Below are 25578 nucleotides of genomic sequence, written 5' to 3' on the forward strand. Positions count from 1 at the left end.
TCTGAAGGTGCAAGACGATACAGGGCTTTAGCTACAGGGGTAGCTCCAGGGATTAAGTCGATTTGGAATTCGACTTGGCGTTTAGGAGGAACTCCTGAGAGATCTTCAGGGAATACATCAGAGAAATCACACACTTCAGGAATATCCTTGATGTTTTTCACTTCTTGTGTTTTATCAACTACGTGAGCTAAGAAGGCACAGTAATCTTTGCGAAAATACTTCTTGGCCTTGACGCAAGAAATGATTTGAAGATTTGCACTAGGTTTGTCGCCATAGATAACAAGGGATTCACCATTTCGAAAATTGAAGCGAATGGCTTTTTCATACCATAGAATATCGGCACGATGAGGACTTAACCAGTCCATGCGGATGATGATGTCAAAGCTTTTTATGGAGACCGGCATAAGGTCTACTTGGAAGGAGTAACTGTTTAAAGTAAGTGTACACCCTATGTATATATCGTTTGTGCTCTCGGTCTTGCCATTAGCCATCTCTACAGTGAACATGTCTTTTAAGGACTGGGGATTTTGTTTTAGTAGATGTTTAAATTCATGGCTCACGAAACTTTTCTCCGCACCACTATCAAAAAGAATGCATGTGTAAGAATAATTGAGAAGAAACGTACCGGTAACCACGGTAGGATCTGCCATCGCTTCTTCGTGGCCAATTGCTAAAACTCTTCCTGTGCCCCCAACATTCTTCGTCTTTGGGCAGTTTCTCTTGTAATGCCCGATTTCGCCACACTCATAACAAGCTTGACTAACTCCCGTGGCGGGGACTTGAGATATGGGTTGTGCTGGTGTTTTACAGAAGCGAGCAATATGCCCTTTCTTGTTGCAGTTTCTGCAGTGCATTTCCTTGCAAACTCCCGTGTGATGGAAGTTGCACTTATCACACTTTGGCAAAGTTACAGCATATCGACTCGGGTTTGCTGGAGTAACAGAAATAGTGGTAGATGCAGGAGTAGGAACGACAGTTAGAACAATAGCAGTGTGTACTGCCACAGTTTGTTGCTTCTTAGATGGTTCCTTCGATGACTGCCCCTTTCGTTTATTCCAGAATTTCTTTTTACCGCCTTCTTCTTTGGGCTTTTCAGGAACAGTCGGTATGGAATCTTGAATAACTCCATGATCTATTAATGTCTGTGCCAAACGTTTGGCAGTATCAAAGGTAAGGGGATTGGCAGCTAGAACATTCCCTTAAGTCGGGGGAGTTAATCCCCATATATACCTTTCCACCTTCTTGCTCTCCGGGGTGACCATCCCGGAACACAGTAGAGCCATGTCATTGAACCTAGCAATGCAAGCAGTGATATCGGAGCCATTCATCTTCAGACCCCAGAGTTCCTGTTCTAGCTTTTGCATTTCGCCCCTCGGGCAGTATTCAGCTAGCATTAGTTCTTTCAAATTATTCCAACCCATATTGTTGGCTATCGAAAGAGTCAGGGATTTGACTTAGCTATTCCACCAAGTGAGAGCTTTTTCTGTAAAGGTGCATGCTACAAATTTCACTTTGCTAGACTCGGGGCATACGCAAATGTCGAATATTGATTTGATTTTCTCGAACCAACGAGTTAAAGCAATGACACCTCCCGTGCCATCAAAGGATCGAGGTTTAGAATTGGTGAAATCCTTGTATGAACATTCCTTTGGATGATTATGACTATCCCCATGATTAGAATGATGGGCACCACTACCTGCCCCACTGTTGTCATTGGCATTCATATGTTGTATTGTTGCTGCCACAGCGGCAGCTACTGCTGCTTGAAAGACAACAACATCATATTGCGGAGATGGCGGCGGTGGTGGATTTGGTGGATCGTTGTTCTTTCTGTTGGACTTCCATGGAGGCATCTTTTATCTATAATGTTTTAAAAATGGTGATAAGTACAATATCATAGGTCAGATGAAATTGGATAAGACATATCTTAATTTACGAAGCAAGATATTTATGAAGTTTGTAATAACTCCTAATGAAGTAAAATGCTTATCATTTTTCATTGATATATTGTTTTGTACATGAAGTTGAGAGAATTTGACCTAGATATATGTCTATATTACATCAACAAAAAGAGGAAATTAGACAGCATTACTACCTACGAGTAGTGTATTCACTTAGTCGTAGGATGGAGTTTTACATATAGTTAAAAGTAGTATATACATTCGAGATCCTAATTTATATCAGAATAAAAAATAGAAGTAGTGTAAACACTACTTGCAGCGAGTACGGCTCCTAGTACTGGGTTCTGCCACATGAGGTTCTGATTCCCTCAAATGCCTCTCCAGTGTAGTCTGACGCTCTTGGAGTGCTCTCATTTCAATTTGAGCAGCAATCATTTCTACATGGAGCATGTCTGTATGGTGTCTGGTTTCATCGTGATATCCCTCTAGACGATGAATATTTGCGGCGTTTTGTTGGGAGGCAGCTGTGACTTCTAGAATTCGGTTGATCGATATCCGAGATTGATCAACCTGACGAGAAATGTTTTTCATTATAACAGGGAGGGCCCTGTCAGCCGATCCTCCATTACTGATGTCATAGAAATCTATGTTCATACCAAATGGAGGGTGTTATCCTTGTTGGTCGCTCCATCTGTGCAGTTCTTCACCCCATGCTGGGGTCGAACCATGAAAATGTTGTCTGGCGGCTGGGCATTCTACTCCTTGCGGTCGATTATATACCTCTGGTTCCGAGTCTGTGCCATCTGAATTTTCTTCTTCACTATCCTCCTCGGGATCCTCTTCAGGATCATCTTCTACCCAACCATTATTCCCTTGGTTAGGGAAGTAGGGATCTCCAGGTGGAGGATATCCTACCATAAAGTCTATACGAGGAATTAAAGGTAAGATGTAGTTTTACAAAATACTCCTATAGTATTTTAAATTTGTGTTCTGTTCTAAAGTTCTTCTGTATGAGTAAGGTTTGGTAAGTTTTAGACTTGTCGCAACACTACCATCACTCCCAAATACATGTTGATCATATCTCAAATAAATATAGTTGATCAGGCTATATTTATCCCAGATATGATTACATAACTGTCCAGGTTTAACTGCAGTGTTCAAAATCCAAATACTTTTATGTAGTCATTACTGTGATACTATTTCTGTATGTGTGAGTGTTAGTATCCTACTTATAAAATACTTATATTTTAAAAAAAATATACTTGTAGTCAGAGCACTCGGCCCCATTGTATTTATAGTTGTATATCTTTTATGAATTGATATACTGAGTTCACTATAAACAATGCTTTGATACCAATCTGTCACACCCCAAAATCAGAATGGCGGAAACATTCGGGGATGGATGACTTCATGTGTAGTATCACAACAATGCACAATAGTAATCAAAGTACAACATTCATTACATTGATAAAATATAACTTTACATTCATGTTCAAATCATTGTATATTTGACACCAAAAAATATAATTAAAAGACATAAGTATATGAAACTGCGTCTTCCTCAAAACTTGTGGGTAAATGTTTATCGATTTCCTGAAAATACAAGTAGTTTTGAAAAGAGTGTCAACAATTAAGTTGGTGAGTTCATAAGCATGTTTGAAATTTGAAATCTATAATTTGTTCCTTCAAAAAAATGTAAACATGTTTTCCCCAGAAAATCCTATATTTTCTGTTGTATATGTATTTATGTTCTGAAATGGTATGATATAGTTTTAAATTCCCATAAAACTATGAAAAGTAAGTTTTCTTTGTACTAGAATAGCATTCTGTATTTATACTTGTACAAAAGCTTGTGAATTTGTAAATATCTAAATTCACCAATTATAGTTTCATTTCTATAAAACTATGTGAAGTTGTTTACTTATTCTTACACTAAACGCATTATTCAATACCAAATTGTGAGTTATCATAACCATGCTTGATGACCTAAGCCTCGCCTGAAACACGACGTTGTTCAGGCGTCGAAATATGGTACGACAATTGTCACCCCAGGCCTGCCCGCCTAACTGTAGCGAACAGTTCAGGTGTGGGATTGTCAGCCCCGTATAGATCTATACACAAGTGTCACGCTCTCCCTCAAGGAGACTCTGGTTATAATTTTCGGGACTTTTGTTTTATACTTAAATAAGTACTTGAAGCGTGTCTCACAAATGCTATATTGACGGTTATGTGTAGAATATTGAACAATATCTTTGTAATAGATATATTGTAAATATCTCATAAATTATATTTAATAGAATTTATATGATTATTTTCATAAGTTACTCTGAATATAGAAAGCAATATGTATTTCCACAAAGTGTATTGATAAATATGCATGACTCATAAATTATACCTATTATAATTTATATGTTTACTTTTGTAATAAATCCCAAACTAGTAAAAATAGTATGTTTATTTTAGTAAAAATAACAATAATAAATTTTGTTATTTATACAAGATTTCCTTGTATTTTACTTGTATTCCCCCCCCCCCCCCCCCCAAAAAAAAAAAACATTATAAAAATAGTGAAAATATAGGGGTATAAACTCACTTGATAGTAGTGGTGATTTGAGCAGCACTTCGTTGCTAGAAAATGCCTTACTGCTGAAAATCGGGCTTTGCGAGGGTCGGGTTTAGAAACAGAAAGACTTTTTTCTTGCGGACTTCTAGTGCCTCGGGATGTTCTTAGAGTGTTGGATATGATATCGGGGCTTGGGGGGGTTGTAAGGAGGTTTCTGGTGGTGAAAGAAGTGAAAAAGGTGTGAAAATGAGCTAAAAATGGTGAAGGAATCCGAAGATCTCGCACCTTTATATAGGGTGCGAGGGTTCGGACCGAAGGGGAGGAGGGGAGGACACGCGGGTCGTATTCGAGGAGCCAGGCATCGGATATCGGACTCGCCACCGCGATGACACGCGTCAAGCTTCGGTTGATCCGCGCCTTCGGATGCGAGGATCTGCAACACGCGTCGGACACAGGGCGCCTGCGAGGAGCGGGTGACGTGGCCGAACCCTAGCCATGTTCTTGCGAAATTTCTCGGTTTTTATGTCCCAATCTTCAAAAATCCATAACTTTCGCATACGGACTTCGTTTTCGACGTTCTTTATACGCGCGCGTAGGCGAGATTATACTCTACAACTTTTGTTTAGACTTCGTAGGCTAATTTTGAATTTATTTTTAATAATATTATTTTTAACAGATCTGGATAGGAAAATTTGTTAAAAATTCATAACTTCTTCATCCGATGTCCGTTTTCGTCTGTCTTTTTACCGTTGTACTATTATTGATGAGACCTTCGATTCTCGTCTAGGTTGTGTCGGCTAAAAATCATCCGATCTTTATTTCGAATTTCGGGCAGTGTACTGCTATGTCGAATCTTAGAAAAATCAAAACTTCTTCATATGAAGTCAGATTTGGACGTTATTTTTATGGACATTGTTAGGCGTGTCAAACCCAACAAATAAAGGGTACAAATGACTCCTTAAACACTACTACTATGCACTAAAAACGTAGTACAAGGTAAGTAGGGTCGATCCACAGAGACACGGGACAAGTGTTTATACCTTTTTGCGTAAGGTACAAAAATGGTCACATAATGGGGGGAATTTATAAGCAATGATTTAAACTATAGAATAAAGCAATAAGTAAATGATTGATTAAGTGAAATAAGTTCAAGATTTGTAAGTACTCCAACTCTATGCAAGACAAATTAGCAATGTGATTCCATGGATGACAAGATATTTGTTTAATTCTATCTAAGTTGGTACTTGAAAGTGTTAACAAGCTCTAACACTTCCCATTCACCACAATAATTAACCAAAACAAGCTCTTTGATTAATCCTAACCTTACCAATCTAATCTAAACAAACTCTTAGAATTAGGTTGAAAGATTGCATTAAACTTTATGTGAATGTTCCCAACAACACTCAATACTCCTCATAAGCTCGGGAGCATAAGAATGTGTGAATAAGATTTACACTAAATTCATTCAATAGAAATCAGTTTAGTGCTTGTTACCTAGTCCAATTTACAAAACAATTACGGATTTTGCAATTAGATAACTTGAATGATCTAACCCTAATTCAAATGGCCAATAAGAATCACAATTAGAATCAAACATTAGATTGAAACAAAATCAAATTCACTAGATAGAAAATTGAAAGAAAACATCAAGTCATATGATTGAAATCACAACTAGAAGTCAAGACATAAAGTTGGAGAATCTAGGGTTCTAGCCACTCATGACTAGAACAAGATCACAAATCTAGAAAATGAAATTAAAGTTCTTACAAAATGAAATCAAATGTTCCCAAGTGTTAATCTACTTCCAAAAGCTCTGAAAATCGCCTTCTATACTCCAAAAGTCGACCCCCTCTTAAAAAAATTGGTTCCCCCCCTTAAAAATGTTGAAAAACTGCTTTAAAACCCGCATTTACGTTTACACGGCCCGCGTAAATTAACACTGTCATTTACACGGCCCGCGTAAACGCAAAAATATACTGTGCAGAAATCTACGTTTACACGGCCCGTGTAAACGCAAGGCTTGCATTTACGCGGCCGTGTAAATCTCTGTAAAGCCAAAATCTTCATTTGTTTGATATATTGCTCCTCGGTGCTCCGCAAGTCCTGAAATTTTGTCCGCAACTATTATTTACCTCCTCCAACAATATCCTACCTCCAAAAGTCCTTAAAATATCACAAAAGTATGTGAATGAAATTGCCTCATGAAAAATCCCGAAAAACATGCAAAATGCATGAGTTTAAGCCTATATGCAATGTACTTTTATGAAATAAAGCTACAAAATGGTACATGAAATGCACCTAACAAATCTCCCCAAGCTTAAACCTTTTTTGTCCTCAAGAAAGAACAAGAAAATTTAAACCGGAGAAAATAAAATAAAAGAGAAGAAAAGAAAATCAAAGTTAAACTTTTTTTTTTTTGAAACTTGATGCAAGAAATCAAAACAAATATGAAAAAATATATCCAACCCAATTAACCCTGTTTTGTACCATAGTTGAGAATGTACCTGTCATGCCTTGAGTCAACTTGGCTTTAGTCTCAAAATATTATATGATAATAGAAATAAGACTTTGGTCACTCCCTAATACAACTCAACAGAATCAAAGATCACAACACTAATTCCCTTTCAATATCATCAAGTCAATTCTTGGAACAAATTATGGTCTTACTCTCGTGAAATTATATGTGACAAAACATGCTCAACCATCTTTGTTTCATAAAATATAACAATGCCCGATTCCAGCTATTTGTTGATCAACAACAATCTTTTTCTGAAAAATCTTTTCTAAAAATTCCCTAATATTTATCCAGATTGGTTACAAACTTCAAACCACTTACACCAGTCAAAGTAATTAACATTCAGTCCAATGTCATAAGTTCAAATCCAAGTCCAAGGGAATCTTTTGACAGCCAAGTATTTTTCCTAAACACAATATTCAATTAAACTATAAACACAATTATATACAAACTTCTTAATTATATTTTTTACAAATAAAGCTCATGGCTTTCTTTGAAATCCGTGTAACGGGCTTCCAACCAACACATCCAAATCAAATGACCTTAGTGTGCTAGATTTAAAGAGATCTCTCGGGTTTACTTGCCCGAACCTCAAAGGCCACAGATTAGCTTTATTTGCTATTATTAAGTTCATGACTTTCTATGGAACCCATGTAACGAATTTTCAACTCAATCAGTCCCAAACAATTTAGCTTTAGGCGATTAGATGTAAAACACCCCTCAGAGTTTACTTGTTCGAATCCCAAAGGTCACAGATTAACTTAATAATAGTTTTTTTTTTTAAGTATCACAAATACAAATAACTAAGTTAACACATAACACTCTTATTAATTTATTTATTTATTTGGCCAATTTCTTTATATTTTCGTCCTTGACTTTTCTATTGTGGGACATCTCACGGTCTATTACCGTGAGGACTTCTAAGACATTTTTCAGGGGACTAAAGGTTAACATGCAAAGACCCGTAAGTATAGTTGAAAGCTATGTCCCCAAGCAGGGTATATAAAAGGGAATGAGTAGAAAGGACTTTTTAGAGCGCTGGAAGGCTCGGGACATTGAAATTTTTCATTTTTTTTTATTTGGCATTTTAAGTTCAATTGAGCACTTACTACTCATAAGACCAGTCATATGTCCCAAAGAATCGACTCATACGTGCTGTTATGCTCAAATGTTGACAATCTTCTCACTTTCTGTTTTGCACAAGTAGCTTCGGGAGGTGTGTTCGTGTCCGATTAACTTGCTTTTAGATTTTCAATAAAAAGAGCAAGTCTAATCTCAAGGCACATGACTCATTTACCAGCTCAACTGTTTCGAAAAGATTCGGTTGCTTGGGATTGGATCAATTGTTTTTTTTTTTTTCAAAGAATGCAATGCAAAAATTTGGATGCAAACAAAATGCAAAGAAAATAATAAAAATTAGAATAGAAAGAAAATCTTTTTGGTTTTTGAAAAATTTTCTATGCAGAAAAATGAACAAGAAAATAAAAATTAATGCAATATGTACAAAATTAATGCAACCTACATGCAACGGAATTTATGCATGGATGGATGCCCCTCCCCAAGCTTAAAATATAGCATCGTCCTCGATGCTTGGAGAGAGGCATAGTCGGCATATTAAGAGTCGGATGGTGGAGGATGGTAGCTGATTTGGGAATGGGTCTAAAACATTCACAAATGCACACCAATTGAATTTTAAGTAAAATATGAACGATTAAAGATATGGAAAGAATTTACCAAATCTTTCTTGGTGCCTCACAATTGTGGTGTGAACCTCCTCTTCATCCTCCCCAAGCTATCCGTGAAGTATTTTTGGAGCCGGAAATTCATTTTCTAGGCATAAAAAATAAGTTTAAAACCATTTGGGACATTAAAAAAATTGAAATTTACCAAAGACTAAAAAGTTTTAAAAGAAAGAAAAAAAAACTCCGGGTTGCCTCCCGGTTAGCTGCCCTTGTTTTAAGTCGTTGGCTCGACCTAGCCCCTGAATGTGCTTTGTTCTAAGTAGGTGGGCCTTTACAACACATTAACCTTCTCGCCACTTCCTTCAATTGAAAACTTATCTTCTACCTGACTTTTTTTTCTTTTTTTTTTAAAACACCTGCTCACAAAATGCTTGGCATAAACAATTAGTAACACCGTGTCCCCGGCAACGGCGCCAATTTGTTAGGCGTGTCAAACCCAACAAATAAATGGTACAAATGACTCCTTAAACACTACTACTATGCACTAAAAACGTAGTACAAGGTAAGTAGGGTCGATCCACAGAGACACGGGACAAGTGTTTATACCTTTTTGCGTAAGGTACAAAAATGGTCACAGAATGGGGGGAATTTATAAGCAATGATTTAAACTATAGAATAAAGCAATAAGTAAATGATTGATTAAGTGAAATAAGTTCAAGATTTGTAAGTACTCCAACTCTATGCAAGACAAATTAGCAATGTGATTCCATGGATGACAAGATATTTGTTTAATTCTATCTAAGTTGGTACTTGAAAGTGTTAACAAGCTCTAACACTTCCCATTCACCACAATAATTAACCAAAACAAGCTCTTTGATTAATCCTAACCTTACCAATCTAATCTAAACAAACTCTTAGAATTAGGTTGAAAGATTGCATTAAACTTTATGTGAATGTTCCCAACAACACTCAATACTCCTCATAAGCTCGGGAGCATAAGAATGTGTGAATAAGATTTACACTAAATTCATTCAATAGAAATCAGTTTAGTGCTTGTTACCTAGTCCAATTTACAAAACAATTACGGATTTTGCAATTAGATAACTTGAATGATCTAACCCTAATTCAAATGGCCAATAAGAATCATAATTAGAATCAAACATTCGATTGAAACAAAATCAAATTCACTAGATAGAAAATTGAAAGAAAACATCAAGTCATATGATTGAAATCACAACTAGAAGTCAAGACATAAAGTTGGAGAATCTAGGGTTCTAGCCACTCATGACTAGAACAAGATCACAAATCTAGAAAATGAAATTAAAGTTCTTACAAAATGAAATCAAATGTTCCCAAGTGTTAATCTACTTCCAAAAGCTCTGAAAATCGCCTTCTCTACTCCAAAAGTCGACTCCTCTTAAAAAAATTTGTTCCCCCCTTAAAAATGGTGAAAAACTGCTTTAAAACCCGCATTTACGTTTACACGGCCCGCGTAAATTAACACTATCATTTACACGGCCCGCGTAAACGCAAAAATATACTGTGCAGAAATCTACGTTTACACGGCCCGTGTAAACGCAAGGCTTGCATTTACACGGCCGTGTAAATCTCTGTAAAGCCAAAATCTTCATTTCTTTGATATCTTGCTCCTCGGTGCTCCGCAAGTCCTGAAATTTTGTCCGCAACTTTTATTTACCTCCTCCAACAATATCCTACCTCCAAAAGTCCCTAAAATATCACAAAAGTATGTGAATGAAATTGCCTCATGAAAAATCCCGAAAAACATGCAAAATGCATGAGTTTAAGCCTATATGCAATGTACTTTTATGAAATAAAGCTACAAAATGGATACATGAAATGCACCTAACAGACATTCACGGTTTAACGTATACTACAACTTTCATTTAGATACCTAAGGCAAAAAAGCATTTTATTGAAAACTCACTTTTTACGCTGAACAGTGTTTTGCCGGTTCTGTCGCGGATCTTCGATAGGTCATAACTTCTTCGTTATAACTCGAATTTTGGTTTTCTTTATATTTTTGGAATCCTTGTTACAATCTCTACCACTTTATTCATCCCAATTAAGATTATTGAACAATTTATTTTTGAGGGTCGATTATTAAAATACGCATAGTATACAAAAATTTATCTTTATTATTTTAAAAAGAACTACAAGTTGATCTATACTATTACATTGATTCGAAATAACGGGTTGTTACAAGTTTCAAGTTGAAGGGATTTGTTCTCTTTGTTATCACGAAAGAGATTCTCAGGAGTGTTCCAAAGAATATATGCAGAACACTTTTTCTTGTGGGCCATTGTTAAGAGAGATTTAAAAAGAGTGTTGTAAATCCAGGACTTGACAATGGAGTCATGGCGAGTCCATTCAGTAGAGGTGGCGGCCTTCTCGTTTGGAGGTTGGAGATGATCATCAAGACTGAAACCAATGCAGTGAGTTTCGAACCGTTCCATCCATATGTCATAGTTCATTTAATCAAGATCCAAAACAAGAGGCACAACATGTTTGATGTTGATTGTAGTGGATGGTTTTTCGGTATTGAGAGGGGTTTCTCCGGTTATGATTGAGGAGACGAAGAGGGAGAAGACAGAAACAAGAGTAGAGGGAACACAGGAAAAACGAAAAAAATTAGAGCATAGGAGAAGGGATACGGCTAGGGTTAAGGAACGTAGTCTGATAACATGTATACGTGATATTTTTCCTTGAAAAATCCTTTTCATTCAATCAAAGATATATATACAAAAACAATGTAAAAGGCCTCTTAAAATAAAGGGCCGAACAATAAAGGGCTACACTAAAAATACAGCATAATAGAAATAATATCTAACAATTTGGTCCCTCCAGGGTCAACAACTTTCAGACAAGTCTATTCACCTCCAAGGTAATCTCTGTGATAACAACTTCTAACTCGATTTATCTTTTGCTCTAACAACATCAAGAAACGTTTTCGACACCATTTCTTTATCTTTATACATGAGCTTCTGATCTTCATGGTGTAATCTAATCGACATAATTTGGGGAAAACTTCTAATCGACATGATTTGGGGAAAACTTCTGATCTGCAACAAAACTCGATTATAAATCAAAAACTTGACAAAATCTGGATGAAATCTTCATAATTATTAGTTCTGCATTATGAAAGCATGAGGTTAAAAAGGAGGAGGATCGAAGATTGATTATCCGGTGGTGGTGTTGGAGTTGGTTGTTGAAAAGAAGGATTGGAGATGGATTCTCTTAAACAAAACCCAATCCTATATGACACCTTACATGGCAAGGGGTAACCCGGTTATCCTTTCAAAATTTAAAAATTGACATTTTAAACCCAACAAAATCCACTTTAAGCCCCAAGGAAATAAGATGAATGACATTAACCCATAAATAAAAGTTAATAGTTTAGTTGGTGAGACTACATTATGCTTTTACATATTTTACCTTAATCTTAAATTTGGGTGAACGTTGAGATTCTATTTTTTTTTTTTTTTTGTAAACAATAGAAAAAATATATAACAATTTATCACCACAAATAATTTTTTGTTGGTTAAATCAATAAAAGATCATTATTTATTTGCTAAATCAATAATATGTTCATTAAGGTTATCTTTTTTTTCTGTAATTTAACCTAATTTTATAAACCGGAATAACATTTTTCCAAATAATCAGAATAAGAAGTATAACTATTTAATCACTAACTAGAGGGTGGTCCCTCGCTCCGCGAGGGGCAGAAATTCCGGTGTTGTTTCAAGTCTGCTTACTTGAATTGTCAATTTAGAAATCTGAACAATAGATTACACGTAAGAATTCTAGGAATTGTGGTATTATTGTTATCGTCCAAAAAGTTACATTCCCAAATTGTCTGTGTTATATTTGTATGTTGTCTAAGAAGTTATATGTACTTCAAACTTCATACTTCACATTATTCTCTGCTATGTATTAGTGTAAAAGCAATACAACACTTATATATATTTTTTATAAAGATTCCAAAAATAGAAAATTGGTTTGCTTATACCAAAAGATTTGTGTTGAAGCCACTGAGCACAAGGTTACAAATGCAAGCGACTCCAAATCCAGTGACCAATTTCTTTGTTGAATCCCAAATCTCAAGGTTATAGAATTAGCTCTCACTAACTTATCATCTTCTTTATCCTGTATATATGTGTAATCAACTTGAAACAGGAAAAACAAATCTATACAACAACAAAACCATAAGAAAGAATTAGAGCAGGGTGAAATTAAAATCAAATTATTACCGGTTAGTTTCTGGTTGTTGTTTTATTATATTATGGAGACGATGACCTCCTTCGGTGATAAGAAATGCGTTTTCTTTCTCTTAGACATTTTATCGAACACCTTGAAGGCATTTAGAAAGAAAGAGAATATTCATTGTTGATGAGTGATTGAGTAGGATTGGAATCTGAATTCAGTTGTAGGAATCGGGTGAAACGAAACTAATTAATAACCTGATGACCAATGTTATGAATGACAAAAACGGATCTTGAGTATTGCATTAATCCATGTTCATGATAATATGCTTTGAGGTAAACTGGTAACAATGTAGTATGCCAATTGTTAGCAGAAACATGAAATCTATAAAATGATATTTTAAAAAACTTGCAAGTTTGAAAGTAATGCACCTCCATATCCTGAAAAATATACATATTATCATTACAAATTTGTAGCAAACGTATGGAGTGAAATAGTGGACTCTCGGTTCACTAACATGTATAACATGCAGCATATAGATATACATTCCCAATTCCCAAAGGCAAATCCCTTTTAGGGTTCTTCACCTGTACAATTCCTTTATAAGATTAGTTTAGACCTTTGATAGATAGTCATACATATAACAATGTTCAGCAAGGGTAAACTCGACTGACGTTGCAATCAAGACAATCAGAACAACAACAAAGAAGCAAGGGTATATTTGTCCAAAATATCCATTGATGAACTAACAAAATAACATATAAACCATAATCAAGACTATCCAGAAAGCTGCACGCCTTTGATATGGTCTAAGTTCAGGGATTGAGGGTTTTATTGCTTCATAAAAACCAGATACATTGAACCTGGATACTTGCCTATTTTCATTTAGTTCTAGCCCGATCTCCATGTCTTCAGGTACCTTATACCATATCTAGCCTCTGAGGTAGCTACTTCTGGGCGTAGCCAAGCCATGACATTCATCATACTCTTCTTCCATCTGCTACAAACTGATGCTCAAAAACAAAGTACACTAAGATGTATGACAAATAGACATCACGCCAACTTACAAAGGTGATTGGTGAGACAAACCTTTCATTTTTTGGTCATTTAAGTCGCCATATTTGCAGGTAGATATCTCATAACAAAATCCCAAAGAGAATGCAAAATATAGGGAAGAAACGATAATAGAGTTAGGTTTCTAATAGCAATGGACGCGAAAGGTTTGAAATCGAAGTGAAGTAGGCTTACTAAGGTCGGTTTCTTTTGAGCCCACACTCGTTGGATACGTTGGTTGCAGAGACCAACCTTCAAACCATCTATTCAGCAGCTGGACTTCGCCATCGAATGTAAATGGCGATGCTAAATCGGCTCCATCAGAGAAAACGAAAAATAAAGGACCGATTAGCGGTAGGAATTGAGAGCATACCAAGAAGACAACGAAAAGGAGGAGACGGAAAATCGAAGAGTCAATTATCGAGAGACCCCTGGGAAGATGTGAACGCCACGATTAGCCAACAAATTAGGAGAAGAAAGAAGCAAGTAGAACGATATCTGAGGATCCTGTGCTATAGCGCTACCGTCGCAATCGTCGGAAACTCCCGATACACTTTTGTTGGTTAGTGTGGATGAATAGGGATGGCCGGTGGCGGTACCAGAGAAAAATAGAGGTGGTGGAGTCGGTGGATGGATTAACCCCGGTGGAATCCAGAAGGTGAGCCAAAGGTTAACCAATTCATAGAATTAGCAAGAGTAAGGCGGTGAGAAGTAGATCGGATGCTATTGGAGAAGATGGTGGTGACTTGAAAGGGTTTCAGCAGAATCCGACGAAGCAGGTTGTTTCTAGGGCAGCGGTGTAGGGAGCAGAGGGTAGAAGAAGGTTGGAGGAAGCTTGTATGTATGCATAGGGTAGAAGGTTGGCGATGGGGGGAGCAGAGGGTAGAGTAAGCATCGAGGAGTACTTTGTATTTGAGTAGGTGACACATATGACATTGTTATTGGCGTACAGTGGCGGTGGAAGACACGTAATTGTAGATCGTTCTAGTTGTAGATGTGTCACAGCCACTGACCGGTCAAAAGATTATTTTTTTTAAAAAAAAAAAGAAAAAAAATCGCCCCATTCAGTCATTGATAAAAAAAATAAAAAACAAATATTTTGGACCAATAGCAAGACACTACTGTTACTTAAGGAACAAACAATTAATATAATTATAAATTATAAATTATAAATAGTCGATAAAACAATGGAACTATATCGTATTTTCTTATATTTTGGCATATACAGAAAAACCATTATATTTGAGCTATTTTGTTAGTGAAGGTCGTTTAAATTTTATAATTTTTTCTTCATGTTGATTACTTTAACCTTATAACATCTCAAGTAATCATAATTGAAATCTTTGACAAAAGAAAAAGTACAATACCAAAAAGACAATAATACATATATGTATACACTCAGACGATAACTCTATAATCTCAAAATTATATCCTCCACTAATTCAAGATACCAATCAAGCTTTCAGATAACTTAAAAGTAATACATTAAAAATGTACATTTATATATATGTTGAGAGATTAACAGAGAAGTGGTAAAAGCTCATATTAAAAAGGTGTTCAAATTAAACTAATCATATTCTTCTTCATTTCGAAGCCATTTTGTAGCCACCCATTTTTGGCCTTTAATCACAGCACAACTCCCATGTAACGATGTCTGCATCCATCATCAACCATTCAAGTTTAACAAACTTCAAGAAAAAGAAATTACCACAACATAGATAAATATATTTTATCCAATTTTTTAGTATATAAAAGAAATGAACTCACAGGATCGATAGTACCATTTGGGTATAAAGAATAAAATAAAAGCCCATCACCCTTTCGTGGTTTTACTTTTAACCCAATACATTTTCTGAAATCATAATTTGTATCCGCGTTTTCACCATTCTGTGTATTATTATTAGATCAATATAATCAATAATTATTTAACAAATTCTTATTGAATTGTTAGATTAAATCATGGAACTTACTTCAAATGGAAACATTGTTTCTCCACCTTCTTCCACATCAGATAAATACAGCAAGAAAGAAGCAATCTATAAACAAGAAAACATACTTAATACCTTAATAGAACCCTAATTTTACCAGTAATAACTATTTAACAAATTTCATTAATTTGTATTTTAAGTCACCTACCCGTTGGCTTTTCTGTGGGCCATACTCAGTGGGGTTGAAAGCATCATAATGTGAATTATACCTCTGTCCGATTTCATACCTTAGAACATTGAATGACTGAAAAATAAACCAAATTTTTGTATCAAATTGATATGAAACTTTCTAAATTGTAATGAGTAATGAGTAATGGGTAATGAATGAAAACCTCCCCATGACTTCTTGGAATCATTGTAGCCTTTTCGAGTTTCTTCTCAATGAGATCCAAGATCCCTGTTTTATCTTCAGATGAACTTATGAACATGCCAGAACTGGTTTTGAAAAAAGATTAGAGAGATAATTCTATAAGAAAACCAAGAGAATTCTTATTGTTCTTGACTTTTATCAATTTATGCATACCTTGTTCTAATTCCTTTTGTGTTTTCAGCTGTTTCTCCTTTGCGTAAAGCCAATGTTGAAGGAGCGAGTTTTACTTTAGCCATTTTGATTATGCTTTCACATTGTTGTGGGGTTGCGAAATCAGGAAAGTATAGTGCTCGAGGTTTCCAGCTTAAAATCTAACAATAATATGAATCACACGATCAAAATTGCACAGAAATGTCAAATGTCCCGATTTGACGACTTTTATCATGGCAGATATTTGGAATAGCTTCAATTAAGCTAAACTTTGAACAATGAAACAAGAGAAAAGCACCTGAAAAGGAATAGTGGTGAAGAAATCATCACCCGAATCGCCTTGAGGCAACGGATCGTATCCTTTCTCACTAAGGATCCTAGGTTTTGGGTGTAAACTAGATTCAGTTTCAACCTGTTAGTCAATGGTTTACTTTACAATTAGCATAATTACAGATACAATGAATCCGATTACAGCTTCGAAAATGTAAAATTAGGGGAGACAAAAGAGGAACCTGTTGAGAGAATAGAGAAGAACCGAAGAATCCCAAGAAGAAGAAGAAGATGCATAAGAGAAATACGGCAGGTAAACCGAGACTACCGAGACTAGACCACCCACCGATTAATCCACCTCCGCCGCCTATTTTGCCTCTGGTTTTCATCTTTCCCGGTGGCGATCGGATCGTTTTCCGGTGAAGTAAACTCGAAAGTGTACAGTGATTGCTATGATTGATGATCAATAATCACGGGAAGGCGCAATCAAATCAAATGTAGCTGGAAGAATTGACTTTGTAAGCGGCGGGAATTCTTGCTATATTTGGAGAAACGATGTTGAAACGAATTGAAATTTGGGCAGACATGGACCGTGGATACTCATACTAGAGGCGATTAGCGAAGAAATTGGGATGGAGGCATAGTCGGGTCGAATGAGAACCCGACCCGAATCATAAATATCGGAATTACCAATTAGATCGAATGAGAACGAATTATCTTTCTAATCATAAATATCATCTTGAAAAATGCATAATAAAACCAAATAAAATTACTATTTTGCGTTTCAAACTTATCTTGTTTACCAATCTCGTAAGAAATTTTATTTCTTCAAATATGTAACCAAAAACTACAAGCACATAGGCCCTGGTGTGCAAGCGGTGCAGTTGTATGGGGCCTCCGATTTTAAGGGCATCTGAATTTTGGGACAAATGTATATATATTTATGATGTTTGTATTTTTATAAAAACACATTTTTATGTGCTATTATTATAGAAAAGCAGTCGTGTCGGTTACTTATATATACAATGTAATATTTATTTGCAATCTTGAAGTCATTTTACTTATCAAATTATCAAAGAAATTTGAAAAATCAAAATTTGATCATAATTTCTAAAATTTATCACAAATCTAAGGGAAGTATCTATATCCAAAGAAAAATACAAATTTATTTCTAAAATCGTTGTCAACTGTAAGGTGAGAAAATAGAATTGAAGTGTGAAAACAATAGTGACTCAAGCTCTTAAAATAGTAAAAGCTCTATATAAACTTGTTGATGAAAAGACATATAAGTAAAGATCAAAAGTGAGGCTACTTGTTTAACTGTGTATCAACTTGGCAAATTTGTCTTTATAGTTGCTTTGGTTATATAGTATCATATATTGGTTTAAGTAAACAACTTGAGCAAACAAATTCATTCTAAGACTATGTGTATTGATGAGACAAAGAGTAGCGTGGGAGCAATTTTTGAGTTTTTTAACAACTATTGAGAAAATGAATTTGACAAGGCTTGGGATTGTGCGAGAGCTATAACTTTTGATTTAAGAATTGATACGGTGTTTGTTGACAAAAATAATAAAAGATTAATTTTAAAAAAATAGATTCTTATGACAATGATGTTGGGTCATCAGAACAAATACATGAACTTTCACCTCATGAGTCATTCATGATTCAGTATTTTGTGTACATAGTTAATCAAGTTATTGGTTTGTTGTATGAAAGGTTCGAACAATACAAACAATATGAAGATATTTTTGGTTTCTTATTCATAATAGAAAAGTTGAAATCACCAAATACTAGTGAGTTAAAGGAAAGTTGCAAAAATCTTGCAAAGAGGTTATAAAATGGTCATATCTCAGACATCAATGTTGGTGATTTATTCAACAAACTTGAATTGTTACAAAAACATTTACCACTTGAACATAATACAGTTAACCCAATACTAAATTTCTTAAAAAAAACATCTATCAATTTTCTTGTCTATCATACAAAATATTTTTGATTATTCTCATTATAGTTGCATCAACCGAAAAAAGCTTTTTAAAATCTTATTTGTGCTCGACCATCTCTCAAGAGAGATTAAACGTTGCGGCTTAATTTCAATTGAGAACGAATTTCTTGATAATATTGATTATGAAAGTGTAAAAAATGAATTTTTTATAAAAATACTAGAAGATTGATGTTGAGAAAATAGTAATCCGCTGACTTTTTATCTTTTTCTTTTTTTTTGAAAATTTGTTTGTAATAGTTACAACTTATAACTAATTAGTGAAGACATGATATTTTGGTAGTGAATTTATGAGATGTTTGTTAACATTTTTAAATTTTGAATTTAACAGTAGCAAAATAACTTAATAATCTTTTACAAAACTAAAATTATGGGGCATCAGTTTGATTTTCCCACAATGCCTACGAAATGTCAATGACGGGCCTGACATAGGTAAGTACCTATATATATATATATATATATATATATATATATATATATATATATATATATATATATATATATATATATATATATATATATATATATATATATATATGTCGGGGTGGACGTGGGTCGTGCCCGGTACCACCAACCACACGATTTTGATGGCATGCAGTCACACCCCCAAACCGGAACGGCGGAAACGTTCGGGGGCGAAGGACGTCATGTACAGTATCACAACAATTGAATAATAGTAATCAAAGCAACAACAAGCATTGTATTAATAGTTTAGTGTTTACATTACGTTTGAATCATACATGATTGACTCCAAAAGTAAATAACAAGTAAAGACTCGAGCTACGATGCTCCATCTTCTTGAATCCGGACGTGTACCTGTCTACTAATGTCCTGAGAATACAAGTAGGTTTTGAAAGAGTATCAGCATAACGCTGGTGAGTTCATAAGCATTTTGTTTTGGAAAAACTAATCTTTGATCCTTTGAAAAGCGCGTTATCTTTCTCCAGAAAACCTTATATTTTCTGATATAATGAATGTATAAACCTTAAGTAAAAGTGATTCTTACCAGTTCCTCTTGCGAGTACTTAGTGTATACAAATCATATACAATCCAGATCGAACAAACAATCGATTGTGTGGTTCTGCCCCAAGCCCACAACCAAACAAGGAACAGGAAATGAGGCGGATGCCACGCATTCCACTGGTTGTCGGATCCTCATGTACATAATCCTGAAGTATTCACTAGGTACTTACAAAGTTAACTGTATTGATTCTTTGATATCCATTGAAAGTGTTCCTCAATAAAATCCATTATTTTCTTATGAAAAGCATGATTAACCCATTCCTTCTATGACTTCTTAGTTCATACTAGTTACGCATAAACCAATATCGAATAGACAGTTAATTGTGTGGATCTGCCCTAGACCCACAACCAAACAAGGAATAGGGAATGAGGCGGAAACCACACATTTCACAGTCTATCGGGTATTCTTCATATGTAACTCGGATGCATAAACTAAGGAGTCATGGAATTAATATGAATATTCGTTAGTTGAATAATAAACCACCTGTTTATAAAATACTGATGTTTACTCTACAAAATCCTATATTTTCCCTAAGTGTAAGTTATTGAATTATCCGTTCTAAATCGAAAAGTACAAGTTTCTACCATACTTATATTGTTTAAGCATTGTTCTTTTTGAAAACCCTGGCTACCTCTAGTAGTGTAGATTAGTCTTATTACATAAATAAAACTAGTTGAAAACGTAGAGTCCTATATCCTGAAAGTGTTGTTAATACCCTCCTGTGATTACTTAGTACATACGAGTTATAGAAATATAGATCGAACAAACAGTCGACTGGGTGATTCTGCCCTAAGCCCACAACCAAACAAGGAACAGGAAATGAGGCGGAGATCACACATCCCACTGCAAGTCGGATGTTAATTTCATATTACCCTAGTGTATATACTAAGTTATCACATAGTTATTAATCCTTGATGACTGATTGTTAGGTGTATTATTATGTGAATGAGTCGTTGTTTCACCTGTGGATTCTTATAACCATACTATGGACGATCAACAATACGACGTACTCGGACGTACGTCGATAAAAATGATGTTTGTCACCCTTAGGTTGACTGTAGCTAATAGTCAGGGTGCGGGTTTGTCACGCCCGTATAGATCTATACACAAACTCACGCTCTCCCTCTCAGGAGACTCTGGTTACAAGGCGTCTCACACTGCTGGCTCTCTCAACGAATTCACGAATAATACTATGAAAACCCTTTTTGTTATTAACATGAATCCTTATAAAATAATATCTTTTATTTCATAATTCATAAGTTTGTTTCCTTAGTTCTGAAAACTGCTTTTGCAAGGTTTGAATCCTAATACGTTTTGTAAAACTGATTTCTACCTTCGATGTATACTAATGATGGAAAATATATTAAACAAAATAATATTTTTGAACACAAGATTACTTGTGCTTTTACTTGTATTCCCCCCCCCCCCCCCTGAAAACATTAAAAATTCGGAAAAATATAGGGGTATGAACTCACGTTATGTGTTTGATTCGATTGAAAGTTTGCGTAAGGATGAAAAGTTCCACGAATGAATTCCCGAGACACAAACGAGTCCCAAATGACATATAATGGCATATATAGGCATGTAGTTAGTGTTTTGGACAACTAACATGCAAGGAAACACCCTTAGGGACTAGGAAACACTTGAAACTAAGGGTTACAATCACATGTGATTGACTAAAAGGGGTCTACGGCCATACAAGAGAGTGTACGGCCAGGGGAGTACGGTCAAGGTGTGTGTATGGCCATGAGTGTATGGCCATGGAGTGTACGGCCGTACACCCATAGAAGGAATATGCAAAAGAGGGTCTTTGAACAATGGGGAAGCTTGAGGGTCTATTGCTCATCAAGAATATGAACTAGGTTCTCACTTTGGAGGCCCTTTTGGGGTGTTTTGAGGTGTGTACGGCCATACAAGGGTGTACGGCCGTACAATCGTTTTGTTCCAGCTAAATGGTCGATTTGAGGGTGTTTAACAAGAGTTCGTAATGTGTACTAAGCATAAGGAAAGGATACTTACAATTTGGAGGCTCAAAAAGGGTGTTCACGGCCACCAAGAACAAGTGTGTGTTCTTGGTGAAAGATGAAGATCTTGAAGATCTAACATAAAAAGGATGTTTTCATGGATGAATCAAGAGATGTTTACAACACCAAGGAAGATATCAAGAAGGGTAGAAGGATCACTTACGATTTTTGGAGGATTTGGATGAAGAACTTGATGATAGTTGAGAGAGAAATCCAATTTCTAGACTTGGGAGTTGAAGAAATGGCTAGCAATGTAGGGATCCTCTACTTATGGGGGAGAGTGTACGGTCAACATGGGTGTACGGCCGTACACTCCCTTGGATGGAGTGTTCGGCTCGATTTCAACGCGAAGAACTTTAGCTGGCACTTCCCTGAGCCCATAGCTTGATTGTACTGAGTTTTGAACCCTTAAACAGACTTTAAACAATGCTAAAAGATAGCAGAAACGGGTCTGACACTCGGTTGAATTGAATGGCTGGACTTATAAGGAAAAAAATTTCGGGTTGTCACATCATCCCCCCGTTAGAGGGAATTTCGTCCTGAAATTCAGACACTGAATATGAATCATGAACTTGGAAATAGATGTGGGGTATCACAAGTGTCTCATCGGATAGACACCTCTCTAGGATCGATAGGGTACTTGGGTTTCATAAAACCCTCATGTTCTCCAGTGAATTCAGACCCTCGCTGGGTGATTCAGCGGATCATCACTGATGTATCTGCTGTTCTGATCTGTGAAGGGTGTGTAGGTTTAGCTTGCTTAACCATGTTCATCCAACTGGTAGAATGCCCTCTTTGAGGTCCTGAGCAGCCTTTGTCCTGAAGTTCGTGGTAGGACTCATACCTGGTTCATCTATCATTGTCCCGTATACACAAGTCGTATATAATTAAGATTGACAAGACGGTCGGATGTGTGGCTATGCCCCAGGTCCACAACCAGACAAGGAACAGCAGATAGGGCAGAAACACACATCCTAAGTTAGTAGAATCTTAATTATATACCACCCTCGCGTGTGCACTTAACATTGATAGACTAACCGTATCTGTCCCTAGCCTCTGTGCTTGAACTTGACTTGCTGCGCGAGTGGTATTTCCAAGATGATCTGCTGGGAATACTTAAGGAAGGTTACAGATAAACCGATAAAATAAGTTACAAATATTATTTATAACTATAAAATAGTTATAATACCATAAGATAAATTGAAGTCTCAAAGATTCTATTGATTTTGATATCTAAAGATTTATTAAATCTCAAAACCCTAAAAGCCGTAAAACCTAAATTTTATATACTTTAACATCAAGAATTCTATAAAAATAGTTATGAAACTTGTAATATTATATTTAAATAATTAAATTCAAGGAAATATAATCAAGGAAAATAAAATTTTAAGTCATTAATATTTACCCTTAATTTATAAGTCAAAAATCAATATTTTATGAGTAAAAACTATATTAAGGTGCATATTTTATAAAAATATGGTGTTTTTATAAAATAATTGGAATTTTATAAAAATAGAAGACTGAGGGAACCTCTCTCCTCTTCAAAATTCGCCCCCCCCCCTCTTTCCTAGGCACCCTCTTCCCAAAAATTTCAATCATTCACTTCACCCTCACACTTCATCTTCTCCTCTTCACTCTCTCTCACACTTCAACACCTACTCCACTCATTTTCTCTCAAATCTCTCCCTAAACTCACGAAAATTATACAGCCAAGAACACTTCTCAAGCACAAAATCTTCATCATTTGATGTTATTCTTAAAGGTAGACACGAAAATCCTTTACTTTCCTTCACTTTTCTTTCAAGTTTTACAAAGTTTGCTACATTTTCTCCATCTTCTACTCCATTCTAATGAAAGATCATGAACACATAAAAATACACACACAAACTCACGGTTTTTGATGATGATGGTGGTAGGATTTCACCCAAAAACAACATGCATGTTGTAAATGGTGAAATCCAAGGACCAAAACCTAAGTCAAAATCAACATAATGCACCTTTCTACAAGTTTTGGGTGAAAATCACCACATGCACCCTATGTTTTCTATCAAAAATGATTTTTTTAACATTTCAAACTCATGATTGGTCTTCAAACCAGCATGCATGTGATGATCTTTAAGCTTAGATGCTTGATGATCAAAGTTTGTTGTTAAAAAGCTTTCAAATAGGTTTATAAAGGATTTATTCCCTAATAAATATCAAAAACAACTTTTCTGATCAAATCCGATTTTTCCCAGAATTCCATCAAGAAAATGAGATGTTCTACAAATTTTCAGAAAATAATTCATTTTTATCGAATTATTATAATTATTGCAAGAAAATAGGGCAATAATTCATATAAAATATTTTCTGAGGTCTATAAATCATAGGTAAATTCGTGGATGACCCCTAAAGTGAATGATGACATCTCAGTGAGTTTCATCGATTTTTGTTACTATTTTCTATGGTTTTGAATTTTTTTTAATTCAAATAAATCATAAAACCACTTTAAGGAATTTGAAAAGTCTATCTAATGCTTTTCGCAGCTCCTACCTAATGTGGAGTACTCAGAAAAATATTTTCAGAATTTTTCATAATGCATTTCTATTTTCCACGATTTTTGTAATTATAATGGACTAATAATGGGAAAAATATTTGTACTCATCCAAAATTCATGAGAATTTAACAGAAGACCTTAAATTATATTAGAACACTAAATAAAAATTTTGATGATTTTTCTCTTCAATATACTATTTTTCTCCTATTTTCTAAGATTAAATACACTTAAATCCACAAAATTGGATTACACTATATAAAAATCACTATTGATATTTTTCTCAGATTATTTACATTTTAAGTGAAGTATACAAAATTTTTGTTAGTTTATTTTAACTGTTTAATATCTATTCTCCATTTAATGATTATTCAAGAGCATAAAACAAAGAAAAATAACAAAACTAATTGAAAAATATATTTTATATTTTTCACAGGTTCTATATGTTTAGTAACAATGTGACAAAAAGTTTGGGCAGTTTTGTAAACTGTTTTCTATTTATTTCAATTTTTATTAAAATAAATGCACAAAAATATTAAAAATGGGTTAAACAGTTTAGAAATCCATTTTTATATTTTTCCTAGCTTAAGTATGTTCAATGGCAGTATTATAAAAAGTTTGAGAATTTTAATCATCTGGATACTATTTTTCACGAATTTATATTGTTATGAAGGCTTAAAAATTTGGAAAAATAGTTAATCACATCAAAAATTCAAGGGAAAATTTCTACAAGACCTCTACTGTATTTGGAATGAATATGCAAAGTTAGACAATTTTTGGAAACTGTTTGATAATATTTTGGATTTTTAGGAGCTTAAAAACACCTTTAAAAAGGTTGAAATACCCTCAATTAATATTATAAAAATCTGAAAATTAATATCCAAAATTGTCTTAATCACATGAGTTATAAATTTTCATCATTTCAGAAAAATGTTTGTAACTTATCAATATTAAATTTTGACACAATATTAGCATAATCTATTGTAGTAGTAAGTATATTAGCACTAAATTTCGACTAGAGACTCACTAGCGTATACCATTATTGTAGGATTCGGTAGTGGTACAAGTGGAACTTAGATCAGGGCATCATTTGCATCATCTCAATGCATTGTGAGTATTCACGCATTCCCCTATTTTCGGTTTTTAAATGTTGTGGGGTGGAAAAGCATGTCCGAAAATCTATTTATTGTTCGTTGTATTTAAATTGATTTGTATCAAACTTGATTGCTATATTTTGCTATATCTTGCTATGTATGTTTATGCATCTTGAAACATGAGG

The 25578-nt window shown here is 35.0% G+C and overlaps 1 protein-coding gene across 1 annotated transcript; it reads right to left on the bottom strand.

Annotated features, from left to right (window-relative positions):
* Window positions 1-15373: 15373 nt before the first annotated feature.
* On the bottom strand, window positions 15374-17290 carry LOC145109133 (putative prolyl 4-hydroxylase 9). The gene is made up of 8 exons (XM_079046244.1): window positions 16956-17290; window positions 16742-16855; window positions 16447-16604; window positions 16256-16358; window positions 16072-16167; window positions 15906-15971; window positions 15703-15822; window positions 15374-15589 (listed from the first exon to the last, which is right to left on the bottom strand). The coding sequence occupies exons 1-8, from the start codon at window positions 17100-17102 to the stop codon at window positions 15503-15505; spliced, it is 891 nt and encodes a 296-aa protein (XP_078902370.1). The 5' UTR covers window positions 17103-17290; the 3' UTR covers window positions 15374-15502.
* Window positions 17291-25578: the final 8288 nt, after the last annotated feature.

Source organism: Lactuca virosa, chromosome 4 (assembly GCF_052849685.1).
Source record: "Lactuca virosa cultivar CGN04683 chromosome 4, Lactuca_virosa_CGN04683_v6, whole genome shotgun sequence".
NCBI lineage: Eukaryota > Viridiplantae > Streptophyta > Magnoliopsida > Asterales > Asteraceae > Lactuca > Lactuca virosa.